This window comes from Ipomoea nil, unplaced genomic scaffold (assembly GCF_001879475.1).
Source record: "Ipomoea nil cultivar Tokyo-kokei standard unplaced genomic scaffold, Asagao_1.1 scaffold3071, whole genome shotgun sequence".
Taxonomy (NCBI): domain Eukaryota; kingdom Viridiplantae; phylum Streptophyta; class Magnoliopsida; order Solanales; family Convolvulaceae; genus Ipomoea; species Ipomoea nil.
In genome coordinates, this window is record NW_017619499.1 from 2,175 (window position 1) to 18,272 (window position 16,098).

At 34.1% G+C, this 16,098-nt stretch overlaps 1 protein-coding gene across 1 annotated transcript; it reads left to right on the top strand.

Annotated features, from left to right (window-relative positions):
- The first annotated feature begins 430 nt into the window (after window positions 1-430).
- LOC109165956 lies at window positions 431-1,240 on the top strand. Its single transcript, XM_019314870.1, has 3 exons — window positions 431-478; window positions 586-728; window positions 937-1,240. Exons 1-3 carry the CDS (start codon window positions 466-468, stop codon window positions 1,210-1,212), a joined length of 432 nt encoding a protein of 143 aa, XP_019170415.1. The 5' UTR covers window positions 431-465; the 3' UTR covers window positions 1,213-1,240.
- Window positions 1,241-16,098: the final 14,858 nt, after the last annotated feature.

Here is a 16,098-nt window from a genome sequence, read left to right on the forward strand (position 1 = left end):
GTATTATTTTAATTTTTTGAATTGTTTTAAATATTTTTAAATTGTTTTGAATTATTTGTTCATAATTGGTGGTAATTTTTGTATTTTTATGCAATAATTATGTATTGGAAATTATGATGAACTTGAATTTTAGGAATTATATTAAATTATATTTCGAATGAGGATAAATCTTGTGTGAGATCGACTCACAAATCCATTTCCGTGAGACGGATCGGGTCATGATAAAAACGGATTAGGAAGATTACTTGAATTTGATGAGATAAGTAGGATTACAGCTAGCAATTCAATATAAATGTATTGTTTGGGTACTGATTACTTGAATTTGATAACATGATTCAGATTATGTTGAACAATTCGATATTTATGTAGTGTTTAGGTAACTTTTGGTACTTCCATTCACAATGTTTTCTTTCTTGATAGGTTGAGGTTGAAGCGTTGAAGTTTTGATCTGATCCATTACTGGAAATGGCACAAACGAGTTAGTTTTAATAATTCTCATTGTCTATTCTATGAGTGAGTTATTATTATTATTATTATTATTATTATTATTATTATTATTATTATTAATTTTTTAATTTTAATTAGGTGGATCCAAGAGAGATGCTAGTGTGAAAAAAAGCAATATTCCTGATTATTTCGGAGCAGATCTTTTTCTATCGGGACGTTACATTCAACCTGAGAATCCTTATTTTGTGACCAAAATTAGACGAACAAGGGTTGCCAGTCTGGTAATTATTCTAGATATCAATCTATTATATTCTTGATGCGGGAGGAATGAATTGAAAGATGATATATATATATATATATATATATATATATATATATATATATATATATATATATATATATATTGTTCATTATGTGTGTCTAGCTTAGCTTGTTTCTCAATTACTTACGTATGTACATGAGTTTTAATGGATTGAATCGGATTTGCAGTATATACCAAGAGAAATCATTAAGGACTTCAATCTTGAATTACCTCCAACCGTCACTCTACGTGACATGATAGGCAGGGAGTGGATAGCAAATGTAATTGTCTGGGGTGATGGTCGAACATGGCTGTCTGGAGGGTGGAGAAACCTGTGCAATTTGAACCTTGTTGGAAAAGAAGATAGGTGTATTTGTGAGTTCCTGCCACTTCAAATGGAGAATAATATGGTGTTGCAGGTTACAATTGTCAGAGAGGACGATGCCATGCAAATGAGGAATTAATGAGGAAGAATATAATGAATGAAAAATGTCTTACTTTAATGTAATTCTATTTCAATTCTATTTTGGTTTTAGATCTGGCCTAGGAACATACATGTTAAGTGCATGATGACCAATTCCTTTAATTGCAAATTCTCATATTAGATACTGTATTACTTGTAATTTTAAAATAAATGAAGGCATTATAATAATTATATAGATTACTTAGCATCCATATACTTAACATCCATGTTTGGTTATTGATTAATGGTTGATTCTCTATAAAAGATAGATCGCACCATTTGTGATGATCCATATTTGTTCAAAGATTTTTGTCGACCATATCAATAATTAGAAGATGTAGCCCTAGAGTAAAGCTTGCAAATCTTAGGTGAATTGAAGAGGCAATTCTAGTGGTAGAAGAGGATGTTGGTTTTATGACTTTTCGGCAGTTAACGGCAGACCAACATTATCGTTAGAATAACGAGAATATAGGAGAGGATAACGATAATATAGGAGAAATATAAGAAAAAATATATGGAGAGAATATATGAACTTTGTATTAATGAATATTTCTTGTGAATACCCAGAGTTCTCCCCATTCCTCTATGTGAGAGGTTTATTTATACATATTTTGGACCTAGAGCCCTGCAAGGAATAAGAATTCTAAACTGCCTCATATTGGGAGTCCTAGTTATATAATAAAACATAATTTTATTATACTAGAAATAATGAGCCCAATTCTAATTATATTGGGAATAAGAGGCTCAATCGACAAACTCTTGGGTTGCTTCGTATCTATATCTTTCTTGGGCTTCCTTGATCCAGTTGCTTTCATGGGTCGGTCCATGTGGCTCAGGCCAACTATAATTATGTTGTGCATTTGTGTGCACCATGCAAGGTGCACACGGATGCAAAAACGGCGTCGTTTTAAATAAAATAAAATTATTTTCGATTGCCGTTAGTTACGTAAACATATGTGCATAATTTTATAATTTCACATTCTGGATTTATAGTTATGAAATTATGGATGTGTAGTTATGCAATTCTGGATTTATAGTTATGAAGTTACAGATGTGTAATTCTGAATGTATAGTTATGAAGTTATAATTTCACATTCTGAATGTATAGTTATGAAGTTATGGATGTGTAGTTATGCAATTCTGAATGTATAGTTATGATGTTATGGATGTGTAGTTATGCATGCAATTCTGAATGTATAGTTATAAAGTTATGGATGTGTAGTTATGCAATTCATGTATGAAGTTATGGATGTGTAGTTATGCAATTCTGAATGTATAGTTATGAAGTTATGGTATAGTGTAGGATTAGTGCAATTCTGTTATGATGGATGTGTAGTTATTTATGAAGTTATGGATGTGTAGTTATGTAATTCTGATTTTTTTAATTTTTTTTTTAAAGTCGGATGTCAAAACGACGTCGTTTTTGAAATGGTGCACACGGTTGCACAGCATAACGCTCCTAGTATATTATCCATGGCAAATGGCAAATTATATCGTGCACCGCTGTGCATAATCGATTATGCATCGCGCATCAAAATGACGTCGTTTTGTTTAATGAAACGAACCGACATCCATTTCCACCGTTCCCTACCTTTCCGCAAAAAGTAACTATGTTATTCAGTTTCATTTTGTATACACTGCAGTTTCAGTTCAACACAACTACAGTTTCATTTCGATATAACTACAGTTTCATTCAATATTTATAGACTCAAATATGTGAAAATGTTATTTAATTTTATTTTATATACACTATAGTTTTATTAAAATAGAACTACATGATCATTTTAATTTAATTACAGCTTCATTGTACAATATACACTCAAATATGTGAAATGTTATTCAGTTTCATTTTATATACACTGCAGTTTTATTTCACCACATCTACAGTATCGTTTTGATATAACTGCAGTTTCATTTGATAATATAAAAATAATAAGTGAGGCAGTGTCGGTTTAGATATACTGTAGTGTCAGTTGGTAATTAACATACAAAAAATGCACTCTCCGTTAAAACTAACGGCGCGCCGTTTCTTTACTTAAAGAAACAACGTCGTTTTGACCGCGGTCCACGATATAACGACCCATTATCCATCATCCAGTCCCCCACTATCTTGAGATTTCATGAAGACAATGTCTCAGGAAAGTATCTCGATCTGTTTTCTAGTAGGCTAATTATGAACTGGGAGCAATGAGAAGATTTAGGTGCTCGTGGCTCTTCTCGTAATGTACACATATCGTGGGTCTGCTTCATACTTATTGTAGTCATTATATGTGTGTCCCATGTGGGTTAAAAGGAAAATCAAAGCTATGCAAAAGGAGGGTCAAGCCTCATCCAAATCCCTTTTCTCCAAGGCCAAGACATGCTTGTCAGAGTTGAAAACCACAACCCCAAATTATTGAGAACACAAATGCAGATGTAACACTCCCGATTTTACGTACTAAACAAAGGCAATTAAAGCTTAGATATAGAGATTAAACTAAACATTAAGCATTAAAAGTCGCGGAAGCTAACAGTCAATCGGGAAATGTGATACCACATATATCTAATCTATAGATGCACATGCTAGAAATCAAGCACTAAATACCAAAATCCAACATAAAGTCAACAATTCTAGAGTTAAAGACACACAGGCCACAATAACTAGACTAAGAGGTAAAGGAGAGCTACGCTAAACTACGTCTTCTTCTAGCGCGGTCATAATGGTCTACTCTGTACCTGTAAAACATAAGGAGTAGCACCCGTTAGCGAATAATGCTAAGTAACTGTAACACCTCTTATTCTTTTCCCAAAATATTTATATTAAATATAAATATTATCCAAATAGAACTATTTACTTATAATTAAATAGTTTGCTAAAAATATATACATATACCTAAATCCATTAATTTATTGATATGGTCCATGGTGGACCGTCGACCTTTGTCTAAAATAAAGCCCGTTAGCCATTTTGGATAAAGTAAGGAGGGTCCTCTTACCTTTTCAGATTCGTATTAGGAATCCTAAACCTTTTACCTTTTCAGATTCGTATTAGAGAGCCTATACCCTTACCTATTCAGATTCTAACTGGGAATCCTAAATCTATTTAAAGGGGATTAGAAAGCATTTTGAATCCATTTCACCCATCCCTATTCCCTCACTCGAAAATCCCTCCCAAAACATAGTCAAAGGATTCCCCATCACGGGCTTAGGGAGGATCGATTGAGGAAAGATCTTAGGAACTTGTGAGAAGTTTAATTAAGCTAAAACGGTAACCCATGTCTTAAAAAACCTATTTTCCTTGCTATCTTTTATTGATTGGCTCCTTTGAATGATTGTATGTGTGATTTCATGACTAAGCCTTGATAGAGCTTGTCTTTAGGATTTATGATGTGGATTATTGTTATTCTTGTTGTTTTTGATGATCTTGTGTGGTTGTTTGCATGATCTTGTGTTTAAGCATGTTTAGAGCTTGGCTTTAGGGTTTACAAGATGGTGTCTTGATGTTCTTGTGGTTCTTGATGTTCTTGAACAACTATGTGCTTATTCTTGAGGCTTGGCATGATTAGAGCTTGTGTTTAGAATTTAATTGTATTGTTTCTTGGCTTATTCTTGATGTTCAAGCCCCTATTGTTGTTGTTGAGGATTGGGAAGTGTTTGGACTTGAATTTGGGCATAATTGATGAATTCCCGGGATGGGAAGTTTAGCCAAGAAGCATGCTCTAGCGGGTAGTTGGTGGGAGGACGAACCCCACTCGACCACCCGTCGGGAAGGGGCCCTTGTTCCAGCGGGTGGCCGGCGGGAGGTTGAGCACCCGCCGGAAGTCCCGCTGGAACATAGCCAGCCCGCCGGTGGGCAGTCCAGCGGGAGTTTGTCCTCCCGCCGTACCGCCCGCTGGTATGGGCGGTGCAGTGTGTTGTTTTCCGCGTTGATCGTTTCCCCGTGCCCCGTTGTGTCTCGTTTGATATGCGCGAGTCTAGCATGATGTCTTAAATGCCGTAACGTGATTTGTGGTTCGTGTCTAAGCATGTGGTCTAAACTTGTATTGTCGTGTTGAGTCTTGATGTGATTGTTGTTGAGTCTATGATTTAGTCGGTGTTATTGTCCATTGGCGACGAAAAGATGCGAGATTGGTGGAAAAAGATATGTTAGAGGTATGACGCACTGCGAGTGCTTGTGTTATGTGCACTGTGTGTGCTGATCGTTGTGCTATAGGCACATATCACTTGATTATTGTGCTATAGGCACATATCATGTTATGTAATGGCACTACATGTGCTTGATCATTGTGCTATAGGCACAGATCACTTGATTATTGTGTTATAGGCACAGATCATGTAATGTAATGGCACTGCGAGTGCTGAGCGATCGGTGGAATGTTGGAGGTCATGTTGGAGGGAGCATCCGGTGCTCCGGAGGATAAGGGTGTGGAGTTGTAACACCCCTAATTTTTAAAACATTTAAAGCTTATGAAATAAAGGAGAATCTGTCATTAATACCCAGCAGAGCGGAAACTAACATCATAAGTTATCCGGGGTGCTATGCCACATCTAGGCTGGAGAACCTAGATGCACAGGCTACAACTAACTAATCTAAGCATAATCCATAATTAAAATTCAAATACAATTTGAGGCACACAGGCCTTAGCAACTATGACTAGAACTAACTAATGCTAACTCTGCGAGTCCATCTAGCGCACTCCGAAGCTACTGGTCAGTACCTGAAAAACATATGATGTAACAACCGTCAGCGGAATAATGCTGAGTAACCCACTCCCACGCTGTTGAGTACAATATAGGTAGATATAAGAAAACCATTTTGAGACCGAGGAATACATATATAGTCCTAAACAACTCTAGCTTTAAAACCAAGCTCAAGACTAAGACACATTAATAGACTCATCACCAGAAGATAACATAAAGATACTAGCATGCAACCTAAAACCGTAAAGTAAGACAATAGCAAGATTCAACAGTAACAAGCAAGAGCAACAACACACACGTCCACGGTCCAACCTTATACCAAGTTCCAACTTGTACGCCTCTCCAACATTATTTTCAATTCCAACCTATACCTCCAGACACCCTTATATCGTCTTCCTTATCCCTCCGGAGCACTCATGCTCCCCATCGACATACGCCAACAAGACCACCAATCTGATAGCACCGCGGCGCCAATACATAACATGATCTGTGCCTATATATAGCACAATAATCAAATGGTCTGTGCCTATAGCACAATAACCGAGCACTCATAGTGCCAAACTGCCCAACATATCTTTTCTACCAATCACATCTCTTTTCTCATCATGGACAGCAACATAACAATCATCATTCAACAACAACAATTAGCGTAGATCAATACTCAATACCAATACTCAATATTCACAATGCCAACACAAGGGAAAGGCACAAGGTTCTAAAGGGAACATACAAATCTCATCCTAGGCCAACGGAATACCAACTTAAACCACATGCAATAATTCAAGACTCACAACTCCTAACACGGTACCCAAAACATCAAACTAGACTCCCAAAACATCAAACGGGGCACAACGGGGAACGAGGAAACAACATCGGGGGAAAAACAACACACAACGTCCCACCGTACCAACGGCGTACGGTGGGTGGACAACCACCCGACGTCTGCTCAATGGCAGACGGCCTTGTACCAGCGGGTACACCTCCACCTGCCGGTCACCCGCTAGTACAGGTGACCGTACCGGCGGGTGGTCAGGTGGGGGTTCGTCCCCCCACCGGCTACCCGCTGGTACACACATTCCTTGGCACTTTCCCAACCCGGGAATTCATCACTTTTACCCAAAATCAAGTCCAAACACATCCCAACAGATATTAACAACAATATGGACTTGAACCACAAGAATTTAAGCCAAGGAACAACACAATTACACTCTAGATGCAAACCCTAGACATGCCAAGATTCAAGACCAGAACACATAGTAAATCAAGAACATCAAGACCCTCAAGAACAACAAGACACTATCACATAAAACCTTAATAACAAGCTCTAGACATGCCTAAACAAAAGATCATGCATATAACCACACACGAATATCAGGATCACCAAGATTAGCAATCAATCACAGCATATACCCTAAGATAAGCTCTATCAAGACACAATCATAAGATCATACATATGATTATCAAAGGAGCCAATAAATAAGATATAGCAAGGAAAATAGGTTTTGTAAGACATGTGTTACCTTTTAATTTAACTTCTCCCAACTTCCTAGGATCTTTCCTCAAGGTCCTTTCCCTAGTCGATCTTCCCTAGGCTTGGTAATGGGGAATTCTTTGATTATCTTTTGGGGAGGGATTCTCGAGTGAGGGAATAGGGATGGGTGGAAGGGGTTCTAAATGCCTTCTAATCCCCTTTAAATAGATTTAGGATTCCCAGTTAGAATCTGAATAGGTAAGAGGTTTAGGATTCCTAATACGAATCTGAAAAGGCAAGAGGGTCCTCCTTATTTTATCTAAAAGGCTAACGGGATTTATTTTAGACAAGGGTCCACAGTCCATCATGGACCGTATTAATTAATTAAGGATCCTGACCAAATTAAATTCTTTTTAACAATTCTTTAACGGAGTTAATTAAATAATTAATTCGGGTTTAAGTGTCGTAACATGGGGTGTTACAGGAGTACAAGGTGGTCTGGAGGTATATGTTGGAACTGATATAAGGTTGACGGGGCGTAAAGGTTGGGACTTGGTAAAAGGTTGGAACATGGACGTGTTTGTTGTTGTTGTTTGTTATTGTTGAGTCTTATTGACGTCTTGTCTTGTGGCCATAGCTTGCATGCTTGTGTCTTTATGTGCATTGTCGTGTCAAGTCTGTTGATGTGTCTTGAGTCTTATTCCTAGTTTTAAAACTAGAGTTGTTCAGGACTATATTTATGTATTCCCATGTCTCAAAATGGTTTTCCTATATTTATATGCTTATGGTACTCAACAGGTGGGAGTGGGTTGCTTAGAATTATTCTATAACGGTTGTGATACGCATGTTTTTTCAGGTACTGATTAGTTGGCCGAGAGCGCGCTAGAAGGAGCTGCGGTTCCTAGCTTAGTTAGACGGCCTGTGAGCCATGCTTGAATTTGGATAATCATTATGGTTTATGCTTTGTTTAGTTAGTTTTAGCCTGTGCATCTACGTTTTCAAGCTTAGATGTTGCATAGCACCCCAACACTTATGTTTAGCTTCCGTTCTGTTTTGGGTATTAATGATAGCTTTATCCTTATTTCGTAATCTTTAATGATTTTAAATTATGCTGGAAATTGGGGGTGTTACAGTAACCCACCACTACGCGTTGAGTATAATATAGTATAGATATAAGAAAATCATTTGAGACTTGCTTATCCATTTGCGTGAGGCCGTGCGTGAATAGGAGTGCGAATAAGAGGGCAAAAATTCAGCATTTGTGAGGAGTTCAATTAATCATTCAACAATTCTAGAGAGAAGTTCTTAGAGGTAGCTTTAGGTTTAGGCTCGATTACATTTTCTGTTCTAGGGTTTTAGCCTCAAATCTAGATGTTTTGCAAGGAAGCTTGAAGATTTGGAAAGCTTGTGGATTGGGTTTTCGTCTTCTACAAACATTGGAAGGGATCTAGCTTCATCTTGGGTGAAATCTAACCTTTGATCTTCATTGTTTAAATCTTGTTCATCCATTTCATATTTGCTAGATATTGCTCATTATCATGTTTGGCTAAAGTCCTAGGGGCAAGGATTGTTGTTTATATTGCGTTTGATGGATTCGTAATGTCATTTGTGGTTCTTGATTGTTGTTGGCTTACTTGTCTTGTTGGAAGTGAGTTTTGTGTAGACTAGTGTGTGAGGTGCGCAACTCGCCCATTAGATCTAGGATGAGTGCATTGGCAAGAGATTGTGATGTACTCTAGCCTTACCACATGCATTTCCCGCCCTCAGATACGCGTGGATAAGGTCCGGAAAGGGATGTACGCAAGATGTTTGTTATAATGCCTCTTAAAGAACAATAGTTCCTTCGAGTGGCGTTAAGACCGAATCGCTATATTCTTTTTTTTTTTAAATTATTTTGAAATTATTTTTTTAATAATTGAATTGGTAACCTCTAAAAAAAAGTCAATTACCTGCTAAAAATGCTAATTGAACAAATTTAGTAGGTAAGTGTGGTTAATTAGCCTTTAATTTAGTTCATGGTGGGAATTGAGCACTTGCCAATAGTACATGGGCCTATTTGACACTTCTCCCATAAAATTATAATGGTAATTAAACTACTACAAAAAAAGGCGAATATAGCGATGGCTTTAGCGACGGACGAATTTCGTTGCTAAAATAGCGACGGAATAGCAACAACGTAGTGACAGATTTAATCTTTTTTGTTAAATAGACTTCTAGCGACGGATTAGCGCCAGACTAGCGACGGGTATTGCGACGGAACATTGATGTCGTCAAATGCGTAGCTAATATTAGCGAGAATTTTTTGCGCAAAAACTAGAGTGGGATTAGCGACAGTCTTTTCGTGGGCTTATTTATTAATTTTATTAGCCACGGATATACTAATCCGTCGCAAAGGCTACGAGCGGGAGAATGTTAAATACCAAACCTATTTTTTTTAATCCGTCGCTAGATCGAGACGGATGTTAAACCCTAAACCGATTTTTTTATATAATCTAGCGACAAAAGTTTTAATCCGTCGCTAGATAGAGACGATGTTAATACCGTCTCTGGATTTGACTAATCAAGTTACTAGCTCTAAGGGTTTTGGAATCAGCTATTGTCTCCCCTAACGCGTCTCTCATGCCCACAGCTCGCTGCCTCGATATTCCTCTAATTGCCCACCCCCGACGGCGTCGCTTCCCCTGCTGTCGACGAGCCGCTGTACTTCTCCGCCGACGGCGTCGCTTCCCCTGCCGCCCACGAGCCATTGCACCTCTCCGCCGACGGCGTCGCTTCCCCTGCCACTCACCAGCCGCTGCACTTCTCCGGAGGTAGTCGCTTTCCCTGCCGCCTACTCCGTTACATTTATACTTTTTTGTCGGTTTTCTGTTTGTAAATATGCTGTGTTTTACATTAGCTACGAGCCGTTGACGCTTACTTACATATGATGCTGTTTTCACCGCATAATTATGTTTGTCCTTAATTTTTTCTTTTCGACCATTGTGTTAATTTGTTTCGTATGGAACTGTGCATTCTTATTTGTTTCATCTACGAGTCTGCTTAGCCAAGTGCTTTAGATTTTATTTGCCTCCATCTACGAGTCTGCTTCACATATTTTGTATGGAACTGTGTTTTACATTACCCATTACTGTTGTTTCTTCTCATTGACTTATTCCCAACACCTAGCCATATTTCTCTCACAATAAAAGAATAAACCTTCTTCTTGACTAGGACAATTTCTTGTACTAAAACCAGTACAACTTGCTACTGGTTACAGTGATTTAGAAACATAACAATACAAGTTTTTCTTTTTTCTAGCATGATGTCTCTTTCTTTACAAGAGGCATGTTGTGTGTTAGATGAGACTGAAAACTAATGTACCATACAAAAAAATGTATTACTTTCCCTTGGTTCCTCGACTGCAGAGGTTGTATGCATCTAATGCAGCAATTGATACGAAGTGGCAAGCAAATTCAGTTGAAGATGGAATCATGTGTCATCCCTCAGACTCGCTTGCTTGGAAGCATTTTAACGACATTTATCCTGACTTTGCATATGAAATTTGAAATATCAGGTTAGGTCTGTGAACCAATGGTTTTCAACCATTTGGACAATCAGGACAACAATATTCCTCATGGCCTATGATACTAACAACGTACAACTTGCCTCCTTGGATGTGTATGAAGGAGGAGTATATGTTCTTAACCGTATTGGTTCCAGGTACAAACAATCTAAAAGAGAAGATATATGTTTTTTTACAACCGCTTATTGCGGAGTTAAACCAATTATGGGCAGTCGGTGTTCAAATATATGATATTTCAAAGAAGCAGAATTTTCAGATGCGAGCTACCCTTATGTGGAGAGTTAGTGATTTTCCTGCATATTCGATGTTATCCAGGTGGAACACTACTAGGAGGTTAGTTTGTCCATATTGCATGGATAAGTCAGATGCCTTCACCCTAAAACATAGTGGTAAGCAATCGTGGTTTGACAATCATCGTAAATTTTTGCCACCCAATCATCCATTTTGCAGGAATAAGACAACGTTCTTTAAGAACAGAGTGGTTACAACTAAGGCACAGCTTGTTCGGTCAGGATATGATATCCTTGCAGAGATTGAAACTTTAGGCCTTAAGAAGGTCACTGAATTGGATACAGCTGAAGTTAATGGATTCATTTCAAAAACTTGTGGTTAGAAGAAGCGAAGTATCTTTTGGGATTTTCCGTATTAGAGTTCACACATGGTACGACATAATTTGGATGTCATGCATATAGAAAAAAATGTGTTTGATAACGTGTTCAACACAGTAATGGATGTTGCTGGAAAAACAAAGGACACATATAAATCTAGAGAAGAGCTGGATGATTATTGTCGGTGGCTTGAGCTGAAGCGAGACCTTGTGACCGGAAAGTTCCCAAAAGCTTGTTACATACTTGACAATTCGGCAAGGGAAGCATTGCGTGAATGGGTTACGAATCTCAAATTTCCTGATTGTTATGCATCTAATATGAGTCGATGTGTAGATATGAAGAAGTTGAAGTTATTTGGTATGAAAAATCATGATTGTCATGTGTTTATCCAGAGGTTAATACCAATTGCATTTCGTGAGTTGCTCTCGCTAAATGTTTGGAAAGTTCTTACACTGTCGAGAATGAGTTTCGATTTGTCAAACTCGTGCGTTATGTAAATACTTGGCTTGAAATTTTTGGTGTTGTATACATAGTAGTATTGTGAAATTGTATTAATACTGGATTATGGACTATAATTATATTTTGGACAAATCATGTGGAGAAAATTGTATTTTATATTATTTTTTGAAAAATGTATTTGGAGAAAATTATATATTCTGGAGAAAATTGTATTTTTGGGGACAAAGTATTTATTTGTGGAGAAATAATAAATTTTGATAAAATAATTTATTGTGTGGTGTCCAACTAAGAGTGAGTACTGTTTACTTGGACTATTTACTACTCATTGGGCTGGGAATCGCATGAGAGTGTATCACATAAGTTATGATTCAGTGTCCAACTTGTTTGAGTGGTAGTAGGTAGGAAAACCTGACTACTTGGATCATATATTACCCAATGGCTTGGAATCCTGTTGGGTGAGCACATAGGTTTTAGTCCAGTTTCAAAGTGGATTTCAAAAAATTTGGTTACTTCTCCATAAATAACAATTTATTCTCCATATAAGGAAATGTATAACTCCACATGTATTTTGGAAAAGTATGAAATTATATGAGTTTTGAAAATATAAAAAATTCAAGCCATTATTTTACGGGGTGAAGTGAAACTTACTTAGCTTATGCTAATTTTTGTCTACATTCTGTTTTTGTGTAAAATTATTTATACAGGTGAACATGGATAGGAATTCGGGATGAATTCAAGTTGAGAAGGAATAAATTTTAATTATTTGTTATTTTGAGGAAAATATTGTTGTATAGTAATTGCAGTTTTAAGTACTATGTTGATTTTGAGATATTATTTGATGTTGTAAATTTAGTATAATTACCATAAATAATGTTTAATAATTGACAAATTCTATTAGGTAATAAAAATTATCATTATAAAATCTTTTGTACTATGGACACATTATGTTTAATTATTTTGGTTTAATAATATTATATCTTATTTATAAAAAAAAAAAACAAAAGTAATACTTTTACAGGGCGTTTGGTTGAAGGGATTTTAAATTCCCTTCCCACTTAATTCCCACCTAATTCCAAAGGCCACAAAATTTCCTTGTTTGGTTGAAAGGAATTGCAATTCCATGGAATTGCAATTCCCCATTTTCATTGAATTAAAATCCCATGTCTCCCCCTGGTATTTTAATTCCTGGGATTTTAGGAAGATAAAAGATAGTGATGAGTCAAAATTACCCGCAAATTTTTAACTTAAAATTAATGTTTAACAACAACAATGGACATTTTGGACTTTATACTACTTATTCCCTTTCAATTCCCATGTATACCAAACATTGAAATTGAAATTCCCAGTAATTCTATTCCTATCAACCAAACATTGGAATTTAAATTCCCACTTTATTCACAGTAATTCATCTCTCATGGAATTACAAATCCTTTCCCACGTAATTCTCCCTCTCCAACCAAACGCCCTGTTAGTACTATTGAATATTGATTGACTAAAAATAATCTTAATTATTATTAAGGCAATTAATAGGTATTTAGCTTTAAAAATTCTTCCAATATATGAATTATAAAACCATAGAATCAATTAGTAGGACAATTTTATTAGGTAATCTAATTAATAATTTCTTTTTTTAAATTATATCCCCTTTTCAATAATGAATATAAGATTTCTTCCGTGGAAATATTTGTGGAAATTTCATTAAATTATAATTAATAAAATATGAAATATAATTAAGAAAATGAAATTATAAAATTATTAAAACGTGAATATTTATAAATTTTTTAAAAATATACATACATACACTTTTTTTAGATAAATAAATACATAAACTTATGCACTATACTAATAATAATACAAAATTTAAATGTTACTTTTTTTATTAATTTCTAAATGTAACTTTTAATTATAAATCGATTAGTGCACATAATAGTGTTTAGTTCAGTGTATTTTAGGGAATGAGGTTACAGGCTTTATATACACAAAGAATAGCTAAATGATAGGAAACTAACATAGAATTATTCTAAGGATCGTAATAATGCTAACCACTCAATAAAATCTATCAATATAAATTATAATTAATGAAATTATATTATATAATTTTCCTATATATATATATATATATATATATATATATATATATATATATATTAATAATATTATGTGTATATACAATGTATTATACAATCATATAAGGAAATGCGTCTGATTAGAGTTTAAGTTTACTCATCAAAATTTAAAATTTAAATTTTTTTATTGATTTCTAAGTATATATATTTTGTTAGTTATTATTCACATTTTTAGGATTATAATATATATGAAATATAATTTTGAATAAATAAACTTAATTATGTGAATTTTTTTTATAAATTTATCTAAATATGTAATGATTATAGATTATATTAACCATACGAAATTTAAATTTTGTATGTTATGAAAATAGATACTTGACCAAATATATAAAAGTCCAACTATATTATTATATTGTACAGTTTAACATCTTTTCATTTTTGTCTATTTTTATTTTAAATTCTTAATAACAAAAATTTTCGTGCAACGAACGAGTAAAACACTATATTTTTAAAAATACAATTGGATAAATGTCATAAATTAGTACAAATCATTTCTGTTTATAATAATTAAAGAAAAAAATAAATAATTCAAATATGTGAACCAATGATTTCAAAATGAAATTAATATACAATTACAAATAAATATAGCATGATTAGATTTACTTTAATTTTATTAGTGAAATGACTTTTCTTTATCAGTTTTTGATGGGAAACTAAGGGAGTGTTTGTGTTGCCAGAAAATATTTTAAAAATAAAAATACTTACTAATATATAATAAATAATTTTAAAAGAAATTTAACCCCTAATAACATGTGTAAATCTTATATTTTTTTAAAAATTACAAATTGATAAATATCATTAATTAATTTGTACAATATCATTTCTGTTTATAATAATTAAAGAAAAAATAAATAATTCAAATATGTGAAGCAATGATTTCAAAATGAAATTAATCAATCTATACTATTGATTTAATAAAAGTAAATAATAATTTACACCAATCTATATCTATACTATTAATAAAAGTAAAATCTTCCATTAAAATGTCTCTTACCCCTTTTGATACGAGATTGCCCTTCAAGTTCTAGCATAAACAATTCCCGTTGATGCTCTTATATACCATGACTGTCAACAAAAGTCAGGCCAAACACTAAGTCACATTGAGTTATTACTTAAAAAACCAGTCTTTAATCACGATCAATTTTTCCCGAGTCACCCATCCTGATGGCCTGAAGGTTTTAACTCTACACGAGGATGGACAAATTTATGTTACTACTACCAATGTCATCTACAAAGAGATTTTCAATAATCTGTAATTCAAGCCAGTGATATTATAAGGAAAAAATCTTTTACATCAATCTATATCTATACTATAATTTCGGTGTAATTTTATATAGAAATAATAATTTGTTAATTATTATTTACACCACTCTATATCTATACTATTAATAAAAGTAAAATCTTCCATAAAAATAATGTTTAATAATTGAAAATTATATTAGGCAATAAAAATTACTATTATAAAATATTTTGTACTATAGACACATATTTTTAATTATTTCGGTTTAATAATATATATCTTATTTATAAAAATTCAAATTAATACTTTTAGTACTATTGAAATTGATTGACTAAAAATTATCTTAATTATTATTAAGACAATTAATAGGTAGAGTTAATTTAATTAGTTTTAATTTCCTTACTAAAATGATTTTTCTTTATTAGTTTTTGATGGGCGATTAATGAAGTGTTTGGGTTGCTGAAAAATATTTTAAAAATAAAAAAAATTTAAAAATTTTTCAACCCATAAACATGTGAAAATTTTATATTTTTAAAAAAGCTACAATTTGATAAATATCATAAATTAATTATTGCAATATTATTTATGTTTACCATGCGAATAATTAATGAAAAAAATTAATAATTCAAATATGTGAACCAATGATTTCAAAATGAAATTAATCTATCTATACTATTAATAAAAGTAAAATCCTCCTTTTCAACATTCCCGCCCAAATTAATATGAATATTAATAAAA